Source organism: Ailuropoda melanoleuca, chromosome 9 (genome assembly GCF_002007445.2).
Source record: "Ailuropoda melanoleuca isolate Jingjing chromosome 9, ASM200744v2, whole genome shotgun sequence".
NCBI classification, from domain to species: Eukaryota; Metazoa; Chordata; class Mammalia; order Carnivora; family Ursidae; genus Ailuropoda; species Ailuropoda melanoleuca.
This window is the reverse complement of record NC_048226.1, coordinates 2,267,332-2,289,322: the sequence shown is the minus strand read 5'-3', so window position 1 is coordinate 2,289,322 and position 21,991 is coordinate 2,267,332. Positions and strand designations below refer to the sequence as shown.

General features: G+C 51.3%; 1 protein-coding gene across 1 annotated transcript in view; it reads left to right on the top strand.

Moving 5' to 3' along the window:
* The first annotated feature begins 220 nt into the window (after positions 1-220).
* The window catches only part of TMC3 (transmembrane channel like 3), a 38,129-nt gene continuing 16,358 nt past the window's right edge, over positions 221-21,991 (top strand). The window contains exons 1-11 of the mRNA XM_002919080.4: positions 221-309; positions 1,548-1,694; positions 4,993-5,068; positions 10,469-10,550; positions 13,232-13,338; positions 14,094-14,192; positions 14,292-14,434; positions 15,854-16,001; positions 16,644-16,687; positions 19,197-19,344; positions 20,896-21,005. Of these exons, the coding sequence (XP_002919126.1) occupies positions 221-309; positions 1,548-1,694; positions 4,993-5,068; positions 10,469-10,550; positions 13,232-13,338; positions 14,094-14,192; positions 14,292-14,434; positions 15,854-16,001; positions 16,644-16,687; positions 19,197-19,344; positions 20,896-21,005 (1,193 nt within the window). The remainder of the gene's footprint in view (positions 310-1,547; positions 1,695-4,992; positions 5,069-10,468; positions 10,551-13,231; positions 13,339-14,093; positions 14,193-14,291; positions 14,435-15,853; positions 16,002-16,643; positions 16,688-19,196; positions 19,345-20,895; positions 21,006-21,991) is intronic.

Genomic DNA, 21,991 nt, shown 5'->3' with positions numbered 1-21,991 from the left:
GTCGCTCAACTGCAGCCAATCTCGGCCGCGCAGACACCTTAGCATTACATAGCACAGCTGGCCTCCTCGCCAGGCTCGCTGCAGTTTCTCTTGCTCCTGAGAGCTGGGGAGCACCGCAGCCTAGCGGCTCCCCTAGAAGCCTCGGCCGGAGCAGACCCCTGCTGCTGGCTTCCTGGGACCCTGCCGGCCCCTCGGGGCCACAGGCAGCAGGTCAGCCCCCATGAAGCCGTCGAAGGCATGCCAGCGCTACAGAAGCGTCCGGAGAAACCCCAGCCAGCATTACCTCTACCAGGAGTCCCTGCTGCTCAGGTAAGTGGGTTCCCTCTACCTGCCGGGTGGAGGGGGCTGGTGTGTGCAAGAGCGGAGCCCGAGTCACCAGCGCCCTGCCTGCGTCCGGCAGGAGGACAAAGTCCCCATCCCGCCGCCCTGTCCCTCAGAATGAGCTCAGAAACTCCTTTCTCTGGGCGTTTGCACCACGGGGCCAGCCACCTGACAATGTGCACAGGGAGAGAGGGCTCTACCTGCTTATTGACCAGGGGACCCGAATCCAAGGTACCCCAACCTGGCCGAACACACAGGCATGCGTTTTCTGTTTTCTCTCTGTTGACTCAATCGGCGATGTCAAGAGAGCAGATAATACATCTGTCATAATAAATAAGGTGTCTGTTGGAAAAGGCTTCGGGCTAGGAAGAAGTGGGGGATGCTGTTTGAATCTGTTAGATATTTATAAAGGTATATTAAAACCTCCACTAATTTGGAGAAATTGGAGAAGATTCTCCTATGAGTAAGTAAAAACCCGTCTGAATCAGAGAAGAGCAAAAGAATTATTTCCTCTTACTTTTACGTGCATCATTGATCAAACAGCAGAACCCTCCTATCCTCCTGAAAGTCCCATCAGGGTTAGCGTATCAATTGTTATTGGGAATAAATGTTGCAAATGTGGGAAAATGGTTCTCCTACACAGTAGTCTTTCCCTGTGATATCTGCCCACATAAATCTGCTCGGCTACATTCTTGTTTCAAGACGTTGCTGCCTGTTCTGCCTCTGCTATCTCAGTTTCCAAGAATGGAAGTGGGCATGCGGCGGGGGGGGGCGGGTCTCTGGATGACAGCGTTTGGCTTTTCTTTATTTTGCCTCCAGGCAAAATGGGGGACAGGGAGGAGCCCAGTCTCTGAAATGAGGTGATTATTCCAATACCCTGAAATAGACGTTGTTTTGCCATCAAAGATGCAGCTATTCAGGAATTGTTCATAAGCACCCTCTTGTCTCCTTTTATGACATCTTCTGATAAAACCTTTCATCCAGAGAACCCATTTTCTTTCATTGACCCGCCAAAGTGACAGACTCCAATGGATGTGCTTCAGTGTTGCCCAAGATTGCCAAATTCTCCCTCTGCCTCCCTGGGTCCCGGTCCCTCTCCCTCTATACATACACTCTTCATACAGATGACCCAGGGGCAGCAAGATGCTGAACGTGCCCCGGGCAAGATCTTTGCTGGAAGCAATTCTACTAATCAGATTTCCTCCTTAATGCCCTGATCCATTCAGCAACTTGGATGACAGCTTTAATGCTGATGAGACAGGGGACAGCAATGATCCAGAACAAATCTTCCAGAATATACAGTTCCAGAAAGATCTCATGGCAAACATTCGCTGCAGACCCTGGACCATGGCACAGAAGCTGGGAGCACTGAGGTAAGGGCTTCGACAGCCAGTATTGATTATTGCAAATACTCTTTCCAAGAAACCGCCCTGTCCTACCCCAGGAAATGAGCACAAAGGCCACATGAAAGTGGCGGGCAGGCACTCTGGATCTGACGCAGAGAAGTCACAAGGGCCTCAAGGTGGCCAGTATCTCTGTGAGTGTGTGTGTGTGTGTGTGTGTGTGTGTGTGTGTGTGTGTGTGTTGGTGGAGTTTGTGGTTTTCTACCTTCCTTTCAAGCACTAGATGTTAGCACTGTGTCTCGAAGTGAACAAAATAACCAAACTTCCCGGAGGAATTCTCTAAGCCGGGATGAAAACAGACGGTAATTCCACCTGCTGGGCTGGAAATCTGGGGGGAAACCAGATTCTGTGGGAAACCAAATAACTATGATCCTTAGAGTCACACCGGGGAATCTGTTTAGATAACAGTGAACAGCCAAAGAGTTGCAGACAGGTTGCCAGTCCTTAGCTATGCGCTGTTGAGTCACTCTCTTAATTTCTTGGCCACTTTCTTTTTCTTTAAAGTTGAGGTGATGGTGTTGAATGGCACCTGCATCGCTGTTCCAAAATGTGCCCCGGTAAGCAAGCAGGGCTTTGTTAAAGACTCAGAATCCCCGATTGCCCTTAGACCTGCCGAATCGGAAGTATGAGAGAGGGGGGCCGGTATTTTTAACATGCATTCAGGTGGATTCTTTCGCCTACTGAAGTCTGAGATCGACGGAGAGTTCCAGGGTTAAATGGGATGAGCCGTGCGAGCGCCTCGAGCTCTCTCTGATACAGGGTGGTCACGGCCCGCCAGTGAGTCCTGATGGATGACGCTGCTGCCCGGGTCACAGCAGAGGGAGTTAATTGAATGGTCTCAATGAGCTACTCTGACCTGTTAAGTGGACCTTCCTGGAGAAACAGACCGCAGCCTAATCATCGGGCACCCGGCGAGGACAGGCTGAGAACCTTGTTAGTGCCCTTTCCAGAGGCCAAGCACACAGCCCCTCCTCCCCAGGTCTGCCATCAGGCCTCGCATTTCTCTCCCATTAAATAGCAGCTTTGTCCGCTCCCCCCTGCATCATGCTTTTGCAGGTGGCCCAAGATGCAGCCAGCCCTCAGGTGGCCCGGCAGATGGCCAAGGGTGCCTGTCGTGTCTAAGCTCAGCAGTTTCTGGTTAATCCTCCTTGTCTGATACCAGCCCCCCCACACCTGGTTCCTTGAGTGGGGATGGCAACTTCAGATAGAAGACCGATGCTCAGAGACGTGAAATGGCTTGCCCCAGGACGCACAGCCTCCGAGAGCAGCCCTGAACTTTGAACCCGGGCTCTCTGACCCCGATGCCCACGTTCCGTTGAAACAGAGGAACTCCGCCAAAGGAGTCATTGGGGCAATTTATCCCAAAACAAAAAAAGGTCATGTGTTGTATCTGAGTTTTTAAAAAATCGTGCAGAAATGCCGCTGATGATGGCTGATTACTGGTTAGTAGGAGTAATTAGTAATTACTAATTAGTAATTAATGATCATTAATTATTGGTAAGACACTAAGTCTTTTCAACCTGCAGGCAGAGCACAGCAAATGATCACTTTTCTGTCAAAAGGGCAAACCAGGCCGTGGGGGCTGACGCCTGGCCGGGGGCTCAGCCCGGGCGCTGACAGGGCCACACTGGCTGCCCGGGGCCGGCGGTCAGGCTCTCAAAGGCGGCTCGACCTCTGAGCATGCCCATTTATCATCCCCTGGGCCCTATGTCTCCTCCCTGGTCACCTTGAGAAGCTCCTGGAGCAACGTCTCCCTCGGCGAATTTGCCGAGGAGGCGTCTGGAAAGCACAGAGACCACCGAAGCCTGACCCCGTGAGGAGCCAGGGAGGGGGGCGGCCGCAGAGAAAAGCAGGAGCCCTGGCTCAGCCTGGAGGAGCACCTGTCCGGGAGGCCAGGGCGCAGGCTCGTGTCCTGCGCAGGGAAGCAAGTGCTCGGTGCCCTCAAGTCAACCTGGGTCCATGAGGAGCCCCAGGTGTGGCGGGTCCCCCCCGGCCCCTCAGATCTCATGCTCTCACCGCAGCCGCTCTCCGTCGCCCTGTTAGCCCCAGGCTCTTCCAGCGCAATGACTGTGTCTTATGTACCTCTGTGTCCGGCCGTGCTTGACCCAAGTCAGTGTGCAGAAAATGTCTGCAGGAGGCAATTATAAATAATGAATTGAAATAAATTATTCCACATGTACAGGCCTCCGTCTTTTAGATGCTGGGCAGGGTAGAGCATCAACCCTCACCCCTGCCTGCATTTGTGGTTCTATCTGGAATGAAGCCAGGGCACGGGCAGGGCCAGGGAGCTGGGAGGGGCGGCAAGGGGGGTCCTGCGCTCCAAAACACAGCGAGCCCTCTGATTAGCTCGCGTCTCACTCGGTGGGAAAGGGAGTCAGCTAGTTTCTCACTCGGTGGGAAAGGGAGTCAGCTAGTTTCTGTGTCTCTCAGGGAAAGACTTGTAAGCAGTGAGTGTTGCTAAAAGGCTGTCGGGGTGCACATGCAAGACCTCCCTAGCAGAGACCGGGGCTCTCCAGGGAACCACACCTTTCAGCACCGAGCATGATCAAGGGGAGGGAGTATGGCCACGGATAATGAAGGTCTCATCAGGGCAGTGTCAGATAAGGTCGCCCTGAAGGTGACATTCACCTCTAAGGGTCCTTGTCTGTCCCATTGGTGCTGACATTGATTGTCTAATCCTGCTGTCCCTGCAGGTGTGGATTTAACCATCTATCCCCGTGGAGAACTGAGTGCATTTCAAGGATTAACCATTTAGGGGGCGACCTCGGCTCTGCTCACCAAAGTGGTCAGTTAGCATGTCAGCAGTCTGTGTGGGCTGAATCGGGTTCTTTGTGGCTTTGTAGACACCACCCTTTCCTCCAGACAGGTTCTCTGAGACTAGGTCTGACTTGGACTTCCAGAGACGAGGCTGCCAGAGGAAGGCTGCTGAGGATAAGGGGAGGGGTGAGACCCCCTAGTGCTCGCTGCCAGGACTCCCCGGCCAACCCTCTCATGACTGATTCGCAAACAACAATCAGGGAAGGGCTTCAGGAAATTCATTGCAACTCATTTCATCATTGATCATCATTTTCTAAGAATTTATCCATTAAAAATTTTTTTTTCAGAAAGTATTTTTTAAGGGAGCTTTCTGGTGGCCAGAGGTCAGGAAATGTCACGGCATCTTGTCCCCTCACCTTTTGGCCACCTGCTCCTGTTGCACTTTCACACATTTTGCCAAGATAGCGGGTAGGATAAAATCGTGCTCACTGCTGTGTTTTTCTTCTCTCAGGCGAGCTAAGGAGATTGTGCTGAAGTTTGAAGGGAGGCTAACCAGGACCCGCGGCTACCAAGCAGCAGGTGCTGAGGTGAGAGCATGCGTTCACGGGCACTCCCACCCTCTTGCGGTCCGGGGGCCAGGGAGTTGCGTGCCACTGTGCCTGTCACTGTACATGGGCTGTGCACATCCATCCTTGCAGCCGAGAGCAGTGCCGTGAGATGCAAGGTCTGCACGTCCCAGAACCTGGAGCTTAGTCCCGGATGTGGTCACCTGCCAACGGTACATGACCCTGGGTGAGCCTAACTCACTCGAGAACAGCATCTTCCCTTGAGAAATGATCCAGCATCCTTCCTGACTTACTCCCACCCATATGTGTAGGTTTTTTTCACTGCCCGTCTTGTAATGAGAAGGTTACTCATATATTCCAACGCTCGCTTTATAATTCAGCGCTAAGGTTTTGGTTTGTTTGTTTTTTCCGTTCAGTTCCTTAAAGCTAAACTTTAGTATATATTGAAGTTATCTGTTGAGAGAGACATTACAGTAATTTTCATAAATGTTTAGAAGACAAAGAAAAAAACCATGCCCTTACATAGTATCTTTTTTTTTAAATCTCATATTCCAGTTACTGAATATATAATTCTCACTGAGAGTAATTGTAGTCTACAGCCTTTTTGTCTTGCTTCCTTTTTCACTTAACCCCACACGTAACAGAAGGATTTTTCCATCTTGCTACGTATTTTTTACACATACTGTTGTCCATGACAGATAAACACACATTAACTTAATTAGTTATTTGTCTGCTGGTGAATATTTAAGTTGTTTATAATTTTTCATTATTATTAATAACCCTGCAAGGAATATCTTTCCACACATTGCTTTTCCTACCTTTTATTGAATTATTTTTTGAAAGACTTTCTTGAGAGAGAGAGAGAGAAAGAGAGCACGCACAAGCCAGGGAGAAGGGAGAAGCAGGCTCCCTGCTGAGCAGAAGCCCCCCCCCCCCAACCACAGGACTCGACCCCAGGACCCTGGGATTATGACCTGAGCCAAAGGTAGATGCTTAACTGACTGAGCCACCCAGGTGTCCCCTTTTCCTACCTTTTAAAATACCTCACCTAGGATCAATACCAGAACTATAGTCACCATAGAAAAAAATATAATTCATTTTTTTGGCTTTTGATAAATATTAATAAACTATTTTCCAAAACCCTTGATAGTTGATCTTGACAGATACAACTTTACTGTTTTCATAATATTCTTCCCAATATTGGATATTGTATTTTTTTAAAGTCTGCTGTAATTTAACAGACAAAAGCTGACCGATGCACTCCTTTTAGATTCTCTGAAACAAAAAAGGGATTCTTAATGAGGTTTACATTAAAGCTGGCCGTGAACTTTACATAGCTGAACAATTATAAAATCTCAAAAGTTCTCCGAGGTTCTGCCTTGGCTGTCCCCTTACTTTCCACAGACTCGGCCTAAAAACTCGAATCTGGTCCTGTGACCAAGATTACCCATGACTGCTTATGCCTGTCACGCTATGATGGAGCTTATGGAACACATACAGAAAACAAATGTATCTTTGAGTAATGAGCATATGTGCTCCCTCCTTATTTCCCCTAAACAGACAATATGAAATGCTATGGGAAACACTTGGAAATACTAACAGGACCTTCACTTGAGTTCAGACAACCTGTCATATATAAGAGTGAAAAGTACTGTGACTTTTAGCCACACAGTAAGATCAATACAGATTAAGATGTAATTTGATAGGGGCGCCTGGGTGGCGCAGTCCTTAAGCGTCTGTCTGCCTTCGGCTCAGGGCGTATTCCCGGCGTTCTGGGATCGAGCCCCACATCAGGCTTCTCTGCTGGGAGCCTGCTTCTTCCTCTCCCACTCCCCCTGCTTGTGTTCCCTCTCTCACTGGCTGTCTCTCTCTCTGTCAAATAAATAAATAAAATCTTTAAAAAAAGATGTAATTTGATAACAGGCTGAATTATTAAGAGCAGGGTGACTTCAATGAGAAAGGGAATCTGAATGTTCAGCCTCACCTAGAGCTTGCCCAAGGCTTTCCATGGTACCAGACAGACCCAGCTGCCTGCCTTTCTAGGAGCAAGGGCCCCACAGAAAGTGGTTCGATCCAGTTCAGTTGAACCCATGTGCCACGCTTTGTTCCAGGCGCTGGGGTGACCAAATAGTCCAGACTCGGCTTTCTCTGCTTTCAGGGGACACAGTAAAATGCCCAAGAAAAGCCATCCACCCACCCGTCTTCTTCACGCTTTGGTTCTTCCCCTCCCCGTCTTCAGAACTGCGTTCCTCCACCTTTTCTTACACCAGGAATTTTGATATGAACCACTAGGGACCAGCATCCGCTCCAGCTGCCAGGTAGAGAAAACAGGTGTCTAGCCAGCTGGCACACTGCCTGCAGCCCATCCAGTTACAGCCCTTGGTTTATATGCTGAAGACAATAACTGGTTTCCAAATAGTAAATTTTGTGAGCTACCCACTCTCCATGAGTCCCAGCACTGAGATCGTGGTCCCACTCATAGAGCTGCCCACACAAGGCATCCTGGGGAGCCCTCTCTGTTTCCAGCCTGCAGCCCCCGTTCACGTGGGTCTCCATTCGATTCCAGCTCATTACAGACAGTCTGCCTTCAGCACCAGAACACGTCCGTGTTTCTGAAGGAAGCCAGGTGTGCATGTGTGAGACCACCGGGACCCCAGAAGTCACTCCAGCAGGAGTCAGGACACTCAGGTCCCTCTGCCATTAGTTCCCTGCTCTGACTTTGGCTTTCAAGTTCGATTCTCAAGATTCCTTCTGGTTCTAATAGTCTATGTCCTTTGTGTCTCACACGATACCAACAAAGGAGGTCACCCTTCCTAAGAGCCTTCATCATGTGACTTGGCAACCTGCCCATGATGGTAGATAGACTGACAGAGCTCCTGGCAGGTCCTCCTGCTTCCTCCCTGCACAGACTCCAGTCATCCACTCTCTTCCACACAGCAGCCAGGCAATCCTTGAGACAGTAAACTGCTCATGCCAGCCCTTACCTAAAATATAGATAGATAGATGATAGATAGATAGATAGATAGATAGATAGATAGATAGAGTGAGAGATACATAGATAGATACATAGATACACAGATAGATACATAGATAGATAATGGATACATAGACAGGCTTTCATTACACTTAGAATTAAATCTAAGTCCTTCCCATGACCTACCTGGTCGGGGCATTGCCTACCTATTGGATCTCACCCCACTTCCCCCTCTTCCATCCTCTACTGTAAAATGCCCAGCACGTGCTAACTCACACATGTTACTGGCTGCCCTGCCCTCCTAGATAGCTCCTCCACTAATTTATTCTTGTTTGAAATAGCAATTCCTTTTCATTCAAGTCTCAGCTCCCCAGATGGACCTCACCTGATCCCCTTGTTTAATAGAGCTTTCTCCTCCAGTCCTAATGGGCCATGTCCCCCTGTGGCATTGACTCGTCTGTTGCTGCCTTCCCTCTACCTGGATGTGAGCTCTGTGCCAGCTGACGTCTCCTATGTCTTGTCCATTTGCAGCCACAGTACTGGAAACATACATAGGCGCTCAGTACATGTTCTGGAAGCATTTATTTTTCATAAACTATAATACCTGTTGTTAGAACACCTTTGTTCTAGGCAAATTTACAGGCCGTTCCAAAGAGGAAAGGATGAACTTATTCTTATTTTTGGTACCCAGTAACCCAGGCCCACATTTAAGACCTATTTCTTCCAAGTTTGCCTTTTGGTTTTGCTTTGTTTTGATTTTGCTTTGCTCTTAAAATCTCAAATCATTTCAGAGTTTCAGGGCTTTCCATGGAGATTTGGTGCAAATCAGCAGAGGAGCATATTTTCCCATGCCTTACCGAATCTCGGCTGTCAACAAACCACATTTTTCAATCACATTTACCTCTAGGAGGCCCCTTCCGGAAGCTAGTGTAGCCTTGCGTTACCAGAGTGCGTGCTGGGGGTCAGCGCCCCCGACTTCTCTCACGAGGGGTTCCGCATCCCTTACCTACAGAAGTTACTCAGCTTTAGTGTGTGAAATTCTCATTGAAATTCAACCAAAATTTAAATTGAAAGAGTAACTCTGAATACCACTGATTGAATACAGCTTCTCATCCAGACGAGGAAATGGAATCCCAAAGAAAGAAAATCCCTTTCCCAGGAGCGCATAGTAGGATAGCGGTTGAGCTGGAGCTCGAACTCAGGTGTGGGGCCCCCCACCCAGGGCCTCTGGCACTTGGGGACTTCACTCACAGTGGGCCAGAGACTCACTGCTTTCCAACACCAAACCCGCCCCCAAGGATGTTTGAGCACCCTGCCTCTGCACGCCGTAGGGGAGGAAGGAGCAAAACTTTGGTCTTCCCCACCGTGCTACAGCACGTTGGCCACGGGGAAAATCTCGGGGCAACACGAGGTAGGTTCTGATCAACAGCAGGGATAGCGATTGCTGCGAGCTTCACCGAGAGAAGGATCTATTTCTCTCTCCAGGGAAGCTGCGTGAACTCATCACGGGCGTGGTTAGGTTTGAGCTGGGTCTGGAACCATGAACAGAAGACGAACAATTGCAACGTCTGATAAAATTCAAACAGACTTTCATTTACAAGCAGCCGTTCTGGCCTTAGCAGACACGTCCCGAAGGACATTAGCATGCGTGTCTGCGTCAGGACCATGTGCTGTCTCAGAGCTCAGAATGCTGTAATTACATTTGCCGGCCTTCTTGCTGCAATGATATCATTTGCTTCCAACACAAACCCAGATTGTTTGTGTGTTAAAATGAGCAGCCTGCCAATATTGTGGGAGAGCCGAGCCAATGTCAGGGCACATTCCACTTTATTCTCCTTGGAGGAAAAAGAAAAAAATAATAAAGATTTTGAACTTTTGGTAATTGCATCTTAAACACACAAGACAAATTTCTAGATCTCGCTGCTGGCAGCGGTGGCCGGGAGAGAGGGTGGGAGACAAACACAGATGCAGGACAGGAGGTGTGCGAGGAGCTCACATTCAGGGAGCGTTCTAGATTCCTCGTCCCGAAAACAGGGAACAAGGATCCCCTGGGCAGGCAGTTTGCTGGCCACGTGGACTCCTGGGCCCCACTCTCAGAGTGGGGTCAACTGGGTGCATTTGGACATTACTCCTCAAGGAATTTCCACTGCTTTTAGTCCCCAGAGCAGGAATGGGAGGAGTAAGGCCGGTGTGACCCTGGAGCATGGGCACCTCGGTACAGACAGCACAACTCAGAGCCCGAAGCAGGTGCCCTTCCCCAAACAGGAGTGCGGAGGAGACAAGGGGGCTGCTTTGGTCCTAGTATTACCCAAAGTCCTGCAAAAGCATAATTGAAGGCATCGGACAGTGTGTGTGGGAGCCTGTGCTCCACTCAGGACCTTAGCATCCCAAAGTCACTGCCACGTTGACAACGGTGATGTTCTCTAACGCCGCTCCCTCCTGTCCAGCTCTGGCGGAAGTTTGCGCGCCTGGCCTGTAACTTCATGGCCATCTTCATTCCCTGGGAAATGAGGATAAAGAAAATTGAGAGTAAGTGTGGGCGCTCGGAGGGGTGGGGTGGGGGTGCGGTGCCAGCAGCCCGAGAAGGGGCCGGGCGTCTGGGTCCCCACACGGCGCCACCACGGCCACGCTCACGTGGTGTGGAGCGGGGCTGGACATGGGACGGGGAGGGGGGGAGATGGAAGACATCTGTCCCACCGCTCCTCCTGGGACGACAACCGACCCACATTCTCTATGGCTCTGCTTTTCTGGCTCTCCATTCAAAAGTCAGACGCAACAGGGACTCTAAAGGATCAGGTGAAAAACAGCAGAACAGTGAGAGGGTCACGTGAGCAATTGCCAGACAAAACCTCAGAGATTTGCTTCTTCGAGGCGACTGTAACCATTCAGAAAGCGTGGTCTGAAAAATAAATAAGTCACCTTCACAACATATTCACACACGTAGACACACAACACACACGCACACATAAAACACACCAGAGAAGGGCGGGAATAAACCTATCAGTGAGTCTGTAGTAAAGGAAACTGTGAAATTGGGCCTCAGGTGTTTCCAAAGTCTCGTGACGAGACACAGGATGATTTAGTATTTGGAAGATGTGGATTCTGTCGACATCAGTTTACAAGTTTAATGCAATTCCAGTAGAAATCGCAATGTAATGGGGGTTTTTTTGTACTCAGCAAAATGATCATTAAGATTTATATGGAAGAAACACATTGAAAAGACTCATCCAAAAAAAAATTTTTTTTAAGAAAAATGCAAATGAACTTGCATAACCAAAACGTTCCAATGCATTATAAACACTGCAGCAGTTGAACCAAGAGGACGCTTAGACCCTTCCCTGTCGGGTTCCAGGAGCTATTAAATAGAAGCTAGAGAACCACTCAATAATTAAAGGAAATACAGAGCATGTGATCTCAGAATGCAAACCTCTCTCTGAGAGTAAAGAAGGAAATCATCAAGGAAAATAGCACTGTATTTAATTACCCATAAAAGAAATTGTACATACCTAAAACAACAAAGCTAAATGCTGACAAATGGAGAAAAAACAATTTTCAGCATTTCAGTGGAAGTTAGTATTTTTTTCCTACACAGTGGGTGGGAATGTACATTGGACCAGCATTGCTAGGGGAAAGTTAAAATTTGTAACCAAAGCCTTCATAATGTTTGTGCTCTTTGATAAAACTCTTCCATTCCCTAACAACCAGAGAAACAAGACCACAACACAATCAATGCACAAGGACCAAGTTGGTGCCCCACCCGGATTTCTTGGCCGGTCCAGCTTTTTTCGGCTGCTCTGGGTGTCCGTGCTGTGACTCACAGCTGCCCCCTTCCCTGGAGAATGGCCCTGGGCCTGCACTGTTCCAGCTGCTGGGCACACATCACCTGCCCCCCCTTCCCCCCACCCCATCCTGGGCCCCAAGGGAGGGCCTAGAGGGAGGCAGTGCCGAAATAAAAATAAGGGGAGTCAAGTCTGGCTCCTTGTGCAAAGTGGACCAACTGTGTTGTGCAATTCGCCTTCCAGGGTCCCCCAAGAAGTCAGGCTCCAGCAAAGACCACGTGCTTACTTAGCTCCCCACCCCTCCACCTCCCCGGAGCCTCCCCCTTCCCCCCACTCCCTTTCTCCAGAGAGCACGTCCTCAGTGTGTCACGTGATCACGATCTCTTCCTGGGGCTCTGCTTCTAGGAAACCTGCCCTTGAAGGGAAATTATGTATTGCAGACTTACTTCCCCTAGTGAATCCCCGACCTAGTGCAAAGTCGGAAGCTTAAGTATCAAGTAGTGGGGATACGTTAAATAAATTACGGAAAACTCAGTTGATGAAACAACACAATGTATTTTATAGAATCTTTTTTGCATGAGAAAATACTTGTAATACATTAACAATTCAAGATGCATGTTGTAGAGAGACGCCAATTTTGTACAAAAAATCTACACATAGAGAATAAGAATGGGGGTCACACTAAAAGTTTACTAGAAACTCATTCTAGTAGTGATTTTAATTTAGTGAGCTCAGAATAGGTCATGTTTTTGTTTTCTTGGTGATGCTTTGTGTTTTCCCATTTATTATGACAAACATAAACTAAATTTGAAGTAAAAATTCGAGAGATTTTTTTCCCTAAGGATAGCACAAATCGCCCACATCCTCATCTCCTTTCCGTGCTCCCTTAGTTTCTTAGCAGAAATTTGGGCTTGAATACACTTTTTTTTGCTTTAGAATAAAATAGAGATATAGAAAGGTTCAGCTATCTAGAAAAGTTGTCAAGTTCCTGTAATTCCTTCACCCAGTTTCCCTTAATGTTAACACCTAGCAAATTGCTATATATCTTGAAATTAAGACAAAATAATTCCAAGAAAAATCCTTGGAATTCTCAAAACTATACAGAATGAAAAAACATATATCCAGTTTTGAGAAGATTGCCGATTCTTCTGAACGTACGTGAAATGTGAATTTAACAAGTATTTCAGGTGAATATGTCATTAGGGAAATTATTAAATTACAGTTTTCTTTTCCTGTGCTTATAAGTGGAAATACTAATGAGCACCTTGACCCCCGTAAATGACTATTTTGGGGGAACACCCCCATTGGTACAAAAATGGCATTCTTCGTCTTTGTCCTGGTCCCCCAAAAATTGCAGTGTTGCTGTGCAGAGAACTTTGCACTGTGCCGATTTTACCCCGTTCATCCTGTCGGTACCGTTTTTCCCCGTAGGTCACTTTGGGTCTGGCGTTGCCTCCTACTTCATATTCTTGAGATGGCTGTTTGGGATAAATATTGTGCTGACAATGATGACAGCTGCTTTTATTGTCATTCCAGAGGTAAGAACGGGTGGAGGGGCAATAAGAAGGGCCATTCGTTCAAAACAAGGGAGGCCAGCGCAGTCCTGTAAAGCGGCAACCCTCCTTCTCCTCGTGGGAAGGAGGACCCGTGCGTTGACGCAGGACAGCCAACCTCTTCCATGAGAGGCCGGGTATCGAATAGTGGGGGCTTTGGGTGACCCCACTCCCATCCCCCACGCAGTGTGAAAGATGATACACTAATAACGCCGTCTCTGTTCCAATCCAGTTTTATTTAGCGATATTTATGGATACTGAAGTTTGACTGTCATTGCATTCCTAAGTGTCCCAATATATTCTTCTTTTGACTTTTTTTTCCAACCGTTTAAAAGTGCAAACACGATTCTTAGCTCTTGGACCACACAAAAGGAGGAGACAGGCAGGGTTTGGCGTGTGGGCCAGTTCACCCGCACTGTGAAAAAATAAAACCCCCTTCTCAACTAAACTTCGTCCTCGAAGTAAATGGGGCCATTTCCTGTGCAGAAACCCAGTGACCTCGAAAATCTGCCTGTAGGAGCCCAGCGAGAGGACACCCAGGCAGGCTGATCGAGCAAAAAAAACTTGGCCCACCCAGAATGACTGTTCTGTTAGTGAGAATCAAGCAGAAAGACAGCCGCTAGAGATCTCGTACACGCAGAGCCTTCCCAGGAGGTGGGGGTCTGGGGATCGGCCACCCCTTTTCTTCTGGTCCCCTCCCACGCCCAGAGGATCACGGGGCATCCTGTTCTCTCTCCCAGCTCATCGCAGGCCAGCCCTTCGGAAGCACGGCCAGCAAGACCATCCCCAAGGAGCACATGGCTTCTGCTCAAGACCTGGACACCGTCTGGTCCCTGGGGGTGAGGCTGAGGCTTGGCCGAACTCCTGTGTGGAGAGGGGCTGGCCGGGCGGCAGTCCGGAAGCTGGGCTGGGGATGACGCTGACCGCTCTCTCGGCAGGGCTACCTGCAGTACTCCGTTCTCTTCTATGGCTACTACGGCAGGGAGCGAAGAATCGGGAGGGCTGGCTACCGGCTGCCCTTGGCGTATTTCCTGGTGGGGATGGCCGTGTTTGCTTACAGCTTCATCATCCTCTTGAAAAAGTATGGCGACTCAGTTCCTCTCCCTATGCCAGGAATGATCTGAGTGATCTCAGTCTGGTCAGTAACTCGTACAGTTCAGGCATAACTGTACCCATTCTGCAGATGGGGAGACCGAGGCTAAAAGAGATATGCTCATTGTAACCAACACTCATTCGACATTCACTGCTTTGTGCCAGGTTCCGTGTTGGGTGTGGAGAGACAAGAATCAATAGGCTTAGCAGCCGATGTAATTTCAGACAATTTAGTGACCGCACTCACAGAGACGGGAACAACATGGTCTAAATGACCAGAGGTTGCATCGTCCTTTGGCTTTCGTGGACCTGTGACCTAGCTACAAACCCTGCAAGGGCCAGGCCCGTCTGTGTCATGATGCTGTTTGCACACCCAGTTTCTCACTGAGAGGAAGCACAGTGCAAGGAAAACAAAGGGGCTGGGGGTCAGGACTTCCGTATCATCCCCACCATGAGACCTATGGCAACTCCCGTCCCCTCTCTGAGCCTCATCTGTAAAATGGGCAGGTTGGCTCAGAAGACGGCCAGGTTCCCTGCCGGCTTCACGTTCGGTGCTTCTATATTGGAGCTGGCCGCAGTGTACGACGGGCAGGCTCCGAGCCAGGGAGAACCCGGCCCCTCCCCGCCTGGCTCACCTGCTACTTCCGTCTGCCTCGTGTGTCCCACTGTGTCTTGTCACCTGCCTCGTGGGGCATCTTAGCCCAGTGCAGATACAAGTGCTTGGGGTAAAAAACGATCCTTAACATCGCCATCCCCATCAAACAACAAAATCCTGACGGGGTGTAGGGTGACCTGGGGGCCTTCGGTTCACAAGAAGCTTCCCCGCTTAGCTTCTGGGGGCCTCAAGGCCCCACCTGCAAGACAGGCCCTTCACTAGATGTTACAGTTTAGGACACAGATAGAGGCAAACTCAGGACAAAGAACTACGGAGGGAGAGGATAACTGGAGAGACAGTCTGAAGGGCGAGGGACTCCCCCCGGAGGAGGGATGCAGACTCCTGCCTTCAGAAGCGTCTAAGGGGCACCGTGGGCTGGAGGGACCCGAGTGGCTCCCTGAAGTGGGGTCGCCACGCCTCCATGGGCAGGACCTCCAGGAAGACTGATCAGCTCTAAGGGGAGTTTGACTTCACAACCACGCTGCCCAGAGATGGGACAGGCTGGCCTGACAGGCGCACACACCGCAGTGACCTCCTGGCCACCACGGTGGCGAGGCTGCTTGTCAAACGGGCTCACCCCACAACCAGCCAGTGTGGTTTCCCCACAAGGGGGGGCTGAACCCAGCACCCGGATGGGGCCGGCCGCGCGTTCTCATTCACACCAGGGCCCCGTTCCACCGGCGGCAGCCCCGGGAGGACGGGACCCAGCTCGACCCTGCCGTCACCTGCCCCGTCCTGGCCCCTCTCTCGCAGGATGGCCAAGAACTCCCGAAACAGCCTGGCCAGTGCCTCCAATGAGAACTACACCTTCTGCTGGCGGGTCTTCTGCGCCTGGGATTACCTCATTGGCAACCCAGAGGCCGCCGAGAGCAAAACGGCTGCCATCGTGAACAGCATCAGGGTGAGTGGGCGACGTGGCGGGGCCGGGGGAGGTCAGGGCTCCTGCCACCACGACCGGGGCCTTCCGCGGGGAGCCGCCGGGCCGCTGCAGGTGCCGGCGGTCCTCCTCCGGGTGCCCCCCAGGCAGGGCGGCGGCTCCCTGGATGGCCACCGCGCACCACCAATGCCATGGATCACGCGAAGAGACGCTGAGAGACTCTTCCTTCTAATTTTTTCATTTCGTCCCCCTTAAATTCCAATTGGTGTATTTTTGATACTCTGCATAATGGATGGGGACCATATTGCCGGTAACTGCTGGGCAAATACATGCAGACGTGTAGGGGACGTGAGCTTTAGTGTTAACTCGGAGGACGATGTCATCAAACCCGCTCGGGGACTTGGGTCTACTGAGCAGTGCAGACCGCTAAATGTTGCCCCTTTGGGGTAAAAAAATCTAGATTATTTCACTCATGTAAATGATGTGCCCTTTCACTCCTCTGCCCAAGCCCCGATTTTTTCCCATCTACTTATTATTATACAAAGCACTGATGTCGATAAAATCTCAATTAAAGACAGTAAGTCATTTCTTACTAGGAAATATTTCTAAAGACGTATGATTAATGACAAGGTTAAGCTTTTAATTCGGATGTGTCTTTTCTTAAAGGAGGCTATCCTGGAAGAGCAGGAAAAGAGGAAAAGCAAAAACCTGTAAGTATGGACCCTCCCCGCGCCCCATTCCTTGATCAGCTATCTTAACTCGGTACAAGACTCACCAGCCGATCTCGATCTTATTTTCGCACGTTGTCAGGCAGCTCTTCTTTCCCCTTAAAATCTGTCCTTCTAGGAAGGGGACACGTGGGAAGCCTGCAAAGCCTCGATAGCAATATTTAAGAGGGGTCCCTCCCTCCTTCGATGGGGTGACAGGGTGAGAGTGCCGAAGTTGACCGATTTCTTTCACTTCGATGATAAAAGAGGTATTTTTGGTGCCGATTTCTAGTTTGCTGCACGAGCAAAAGCCACCTCAGTCAGCAACCGACCCCTGAGGGCCTGAGACACAAGTAGCCTCCCGTTGTTGTTGACGAGCCTTCCGAAGTGAGGTCTCGGATCGTAACTCCTTCTCCGGGATTTGAGGGCTGCCTTGGAGAGGCGAGGCCCTTCTGCAAAAGAGAGCCGACGACACAGAAGGGCCGGTTCCTGGAAGGGACAGTGGCCCGTCCTCATGGGATGGCCGTGTCTGCTCTCTGATGTCCTCACTGGTTCTTGGTTCTTTAGCGCCTTGAGTAGTGCCCACGATGCAGAAAGCCTAATGGAGCAAGGATGGGGGGGAGGCAGGTTGTGGGGGCAGGAAGGACTGTCCATAGGGAGCCGGATGAGGGGCTCCAGCCCTCCTTTTATCTTTAGCTTCCATGACCTGATAAGGTGGCCTGGCCTTTCCAGGCCCCACTTCCTCTCCCGTGAAATGAAGGTGGGGCTCCATCCGTGCTTCTCAGAGGGCAGAGAGCGCCCACCCATCCGAATCACCCCAGGGCACACAACGTACAGACCACTTTGGCACCCTGATTCCCTGAATTACAACTCCTGGAAGTGGGACATGAGAATCCACCTTGTTAGCAAACCTTGCAAAGCCAAACCTTGCCGGTGATTTTGGCGTTCCCCCAAATTTAAAAACTGCAGCATTCCAGTTCAAAGATGTGAACCTGGGTCGTGAATTACTATAAGCAAATGTGTCAATGGCAAGAATAACGTGCTTCTCCTCTCTCTTCCTGAATCACACAAATCCCGAATACTTCCGATTCTGCTAAAACTTGGGGAAAATAGAGGTGTAATAGGCATTCTGGGTTATCCAGGGTATTATCACAGGATGGGGAAGGAAGAGGGTAGAGACAGGGAAAAATGAACATTTGGCGGGGGACTTCACCCCACACCCATCACGTGCATTTTCTGGAGCAATCAGCCCAAGGACCAGCAGGTGCTGGAGGGGACACGGGGGACCATAGTGCACAACCCACCTGACCCTACCAATGGTTTCAGCACGGTCTGGGGAGGAGAGGGAGTGAGGAAGCACCAGAATGGCATTAATGGGCCTCACTCTCGCTCAGATTTTCCATTTTATGTAAAGTTCTCCACAGAAGGGCAAGGTGATGTTTATCGTTTCATTTGCGAGTGAGCTTCTTCCTTGAACAGATGAAGGGCCAAGGCTAATGCAGAGGGAGCTGTCATGACCAGCCCAAGGTCACCCAGAGGTGGAACTGTGCTTTACAGACAGGAGGGTACACCTCTGCGCGCCCTTCAGATCCTCCCGGCCACACCTGACCCTCCAGTGCCTGCCGCCGGGCGGGCCTTGCAGGGCTGTGTAGATGCCACGGCTGCGTGCACAGGCCCGTCACCCCTCGCCGGTACCTGCTTCCCCGGGGCACCCACAAACCCCCAACAGTGCACATGCATGGGAATTGGGAGGCCGGGGGCAATGGTGGGGGTTCATGCTCAGGGAGCCACCCTTGACCAGCAGGGACAGGAGCAATGACAAAAGCTTCCCTGCTTCTCTGTGGGTGGACCGTTCTGCGATGCAGCTCCCCAGCCCCTCGGAAGGCCCTGCAGTGGCCTCCCGCCGTGGCCGAGCCCACCACGCACCCTTGTCCTAACGGCTCCTCCTCCCGCCTCACCCCCAGACCTTCTGGGATCGTGTCCCAAATAAACCACTTGCAAAGAGGCCACTGCCTGAGGCTCTGCTTCCAGGGAGACCCCAGCTAAGACAGGCTCCAACGTCAGAAGCAGATGCCCTGAAAAGTGAGCCGAGTGGAGTCCACGAGTGTTCCCCGGTGCTAGGAAGGACGGGCGAGTCCCCGATCCATCTCACGGCGTCGGGCTGCTCTCCTTTTGCTTGCTCCTCTAGACAAAAGCTACGACGTGTTTGTACACGCCGGGCCTGTTCTAGGAGCTGAGACTACAGCAGAAGTCACCCCCCGCGCAAATCTGTGCTCAGTGTCAGACTCATGACGTAGGGTTAGCGTCCTACCCGTGGTAGTTGGTCAGATTCGTAAGTCACTGTGGATCCCTTAGGAAAGGGGGAATTTGGACCCGGGTGGGGGGTGGGGTGAAGGGAAGAGCACTAGCTCTGCAGGGCAGAAGACTGACGGGACGGTAGATGGGTCCCGTCGCTCCCTGCTGTCCGCGCATCGCAGCCCAGCGGACCCGTCCTCGCGCCCTCTCCCTGCAGGGCGGTGACCATCTGTCTGAGGGTTGTTGCCAACATCCTGGTGCTTCTGTCGCTCGCGGGAAGCATCTGCCTCATCTACTTTGTGGTGGACCGGTCCCAGAAGCTGGAGCAGTCGGAGAAGGAGCTGACGCTCTGGGAAAAGAACGAGGTACCCGCCGCGCGACCGCACGCGCCCTCCCAGGGGGACGCGAGAGCAGCCTGGCCTCTCCTGCCATGTTGTGTCTTAGGCAGGCTAACTAGAAATGTCTCCCTGGAGGAACTTAGTCCTCTGGTCCTAGAGCACGAACTGCAAGGGCTTTGAGCCAGAGTGGCGACGCCAAGACCTGGCTGAATGGCTTTATTGGCCTCGATCGGGAGAGGTTCTCTTTCAACACGGCCTTCAAGCGTCCATCCCATTGCTTACCTTTGCATCTTGCCGACCGTGCTGGGCTGTTCTTGCAAGGTGCATTTCCAGAAATGGACTTCACCTGCAGACGGGCTAGGATGCCCAAACCGTTTCCGTGGCACGTGTCACAGCTGACCACGGGCCAGCTCTTGAACACTCAGGTCGTTTCTGTTTTTCTGAATTGCAAACAGTCCTTCCTATGCTTCTTTGTTAAAAGATCTCTTCCCTTTGTTTATGTGAATCTCCTCATGACGGGAAATGGCCGAGAGGAGAGTTATGAACCGTCGTATAACTCTTTTTTTTTTTTTTTAAGATTTTTTATTTATTTATAAGACAGAGATAGAGACAGCCAGCGAGAGAGGGAACACAAGCAGGGGGAGTGGGAGAGGAAGAAGCAGGCTCATAGCAGAGGAGCCTGACGTGGGGCTCGATCCCATAACGCCGGGATCACGCCCTGAGCCGAAGGCAGACGCTTAACCGCTCTGTCACCCAGGCGCCCCCGTCGTATAACTCTTAATATTTGCAATAAGACTGCCGTGTTCACTTTTCCTGCAAAGATTTGAAAGGCAGACGTTGCACGGAGGCCATCTCTCCGACCGCTGAGGTGGAAAGAAGCGTCATGTATGGGATTTGTAAAGCGAAGCATGTGGGTGACAGGACGCGTACACTTTAACCTCAACGTACGGTACTTGTTCAGAATCTGAGACGACACGAAGTCATCTGTTCTCAGACCTCCTCCTACTTCATGCCAGTTCAGGGGGTTATGTAACTACGTGCTTGTGTGTTTGCAGATAGATCGAGTTTTTAAGGGCACATTCAGAAATTGCGTCTTTCTTTGGCTCCCACCGCCCCGTTACCAGCAAAATGTCCTCTTCTAGTTACCAGAAGTGCAGACAAACAACCGCCAAGTATAATCCTCTAGATAATTTCTCTTCCACCCACAGGGAGAATACTCGATTACCTGTCAGCTCGCCCCCTTTCCTATTTGTAATATTTGGGGTCACCTCCGTCTGCCACCCAAGAGAAGCAGAACGGCAGGGCATTTGGGAAATGTGGCCGAAATGCTCGAGATTCCCCAGCAGCAAGTGTGAGCATCTCGGATCAAAGACAGCTCCTGCAGGAATAAGCCCACGACAAAGTGGCGGTGGCCTCTGGGAAACAGCTAGCTGGCAGGGATTTGCGGGAGGCTTTCCGTGTAGGAACCGCACAGCCCTCGGAGTGGCCGCGGACCAAATGGTAGACCAGGAGGCCAGCATGAGGTAAGCGAGGCTGGGCTGGGGACCCTGGGACTCACGGCTGGCACGGTCTTGGCAGGTGAGCGTGGTGGTCTCCCTGGTCACCATGCTGGCGCCCTCAGCCTTCGACCTCATCGCCGCCCTGGAGATGTACCACCCACGAACCACGCTGCGCTTCCAGCTGGCAAGGTACGACAGCCCTGTGGGAACCACCACATGATGTGGCCCCTGCGTGCCCGCCACGCCGGGAACCCACGTCCCTCAAGAGCCAGGATTGCTTCACTGTCCCCCAAACCTCGCACGGAGCTTCCCCTCTGGATGCATCTCAAGGAAAGTGGGATGCTCCAGGAAAGCCGGACGATGCTGCAGGAGAGAAAGGGGGGAAGCAGGGGGGGGGCGGGGAGAGAGGAGCAGACAGGGTGGCGCCAGGATGGGGGGCGGAGGGACAGCAGGTGGTGCTGGCGGGTCTGACAGGGTGTCCTGGGGAACCCACGGGGACAGGGCAGCCACATCCATTTCTAGCGCTGGCTTCCTCCCGTCTCCCCAAAAACTCCCCTTCTTCTGGAGGGCGGCGCCCTCATCTCTGCAGTAGACACGGAGGCTGCAGGCAGGGGTGGCTCACTGGGTGAGCAGAGCCCGGCTTTGCCTCTGCCTCAGCGCCCTTCCCCGTCCCACGTGGTAACTTTGTGCAGAACCTGTCGTCCGCCTGCCCCAGGAAAGGCTCCTCTCGCTCGGGAGCTGGCGAGCATGTTCTGAGGAGGGCCAGACAGTGAACAGTTTAGGTTTTGCGGGTCCCGTCTCTGCTGCTCCTGCTGGACCCTGAGGTTGTGGCATGAAAGTGGCCAGGGGATAATTCGTCAACGAGGGGGTGTGGCCACGTCCCTTACAATTTTATTTACAAAAATAGGTAAGGCTAGGATTTGGCCTGAAGGCTGTCGTTTGCCACCCCTGAAATCCAACTGTCATTTCAAAGATAGGAAAACAGGACTAGAAGAGCCAGAGGTCTGCGGAAATCTGCTGGCCCCGGGTGGCTCAGGGCTGAGACTCTCGAGGGCTGGAACCTGGGTCTTGTACTCTGCTCAGCACCAATCTTGACCTGAGGGAGAAGCGTCTTCCTCAGCTCCTTCCTCACCAGCAGGCACTGGGGCGATCAATTCTATTATTGCATTTGTTCT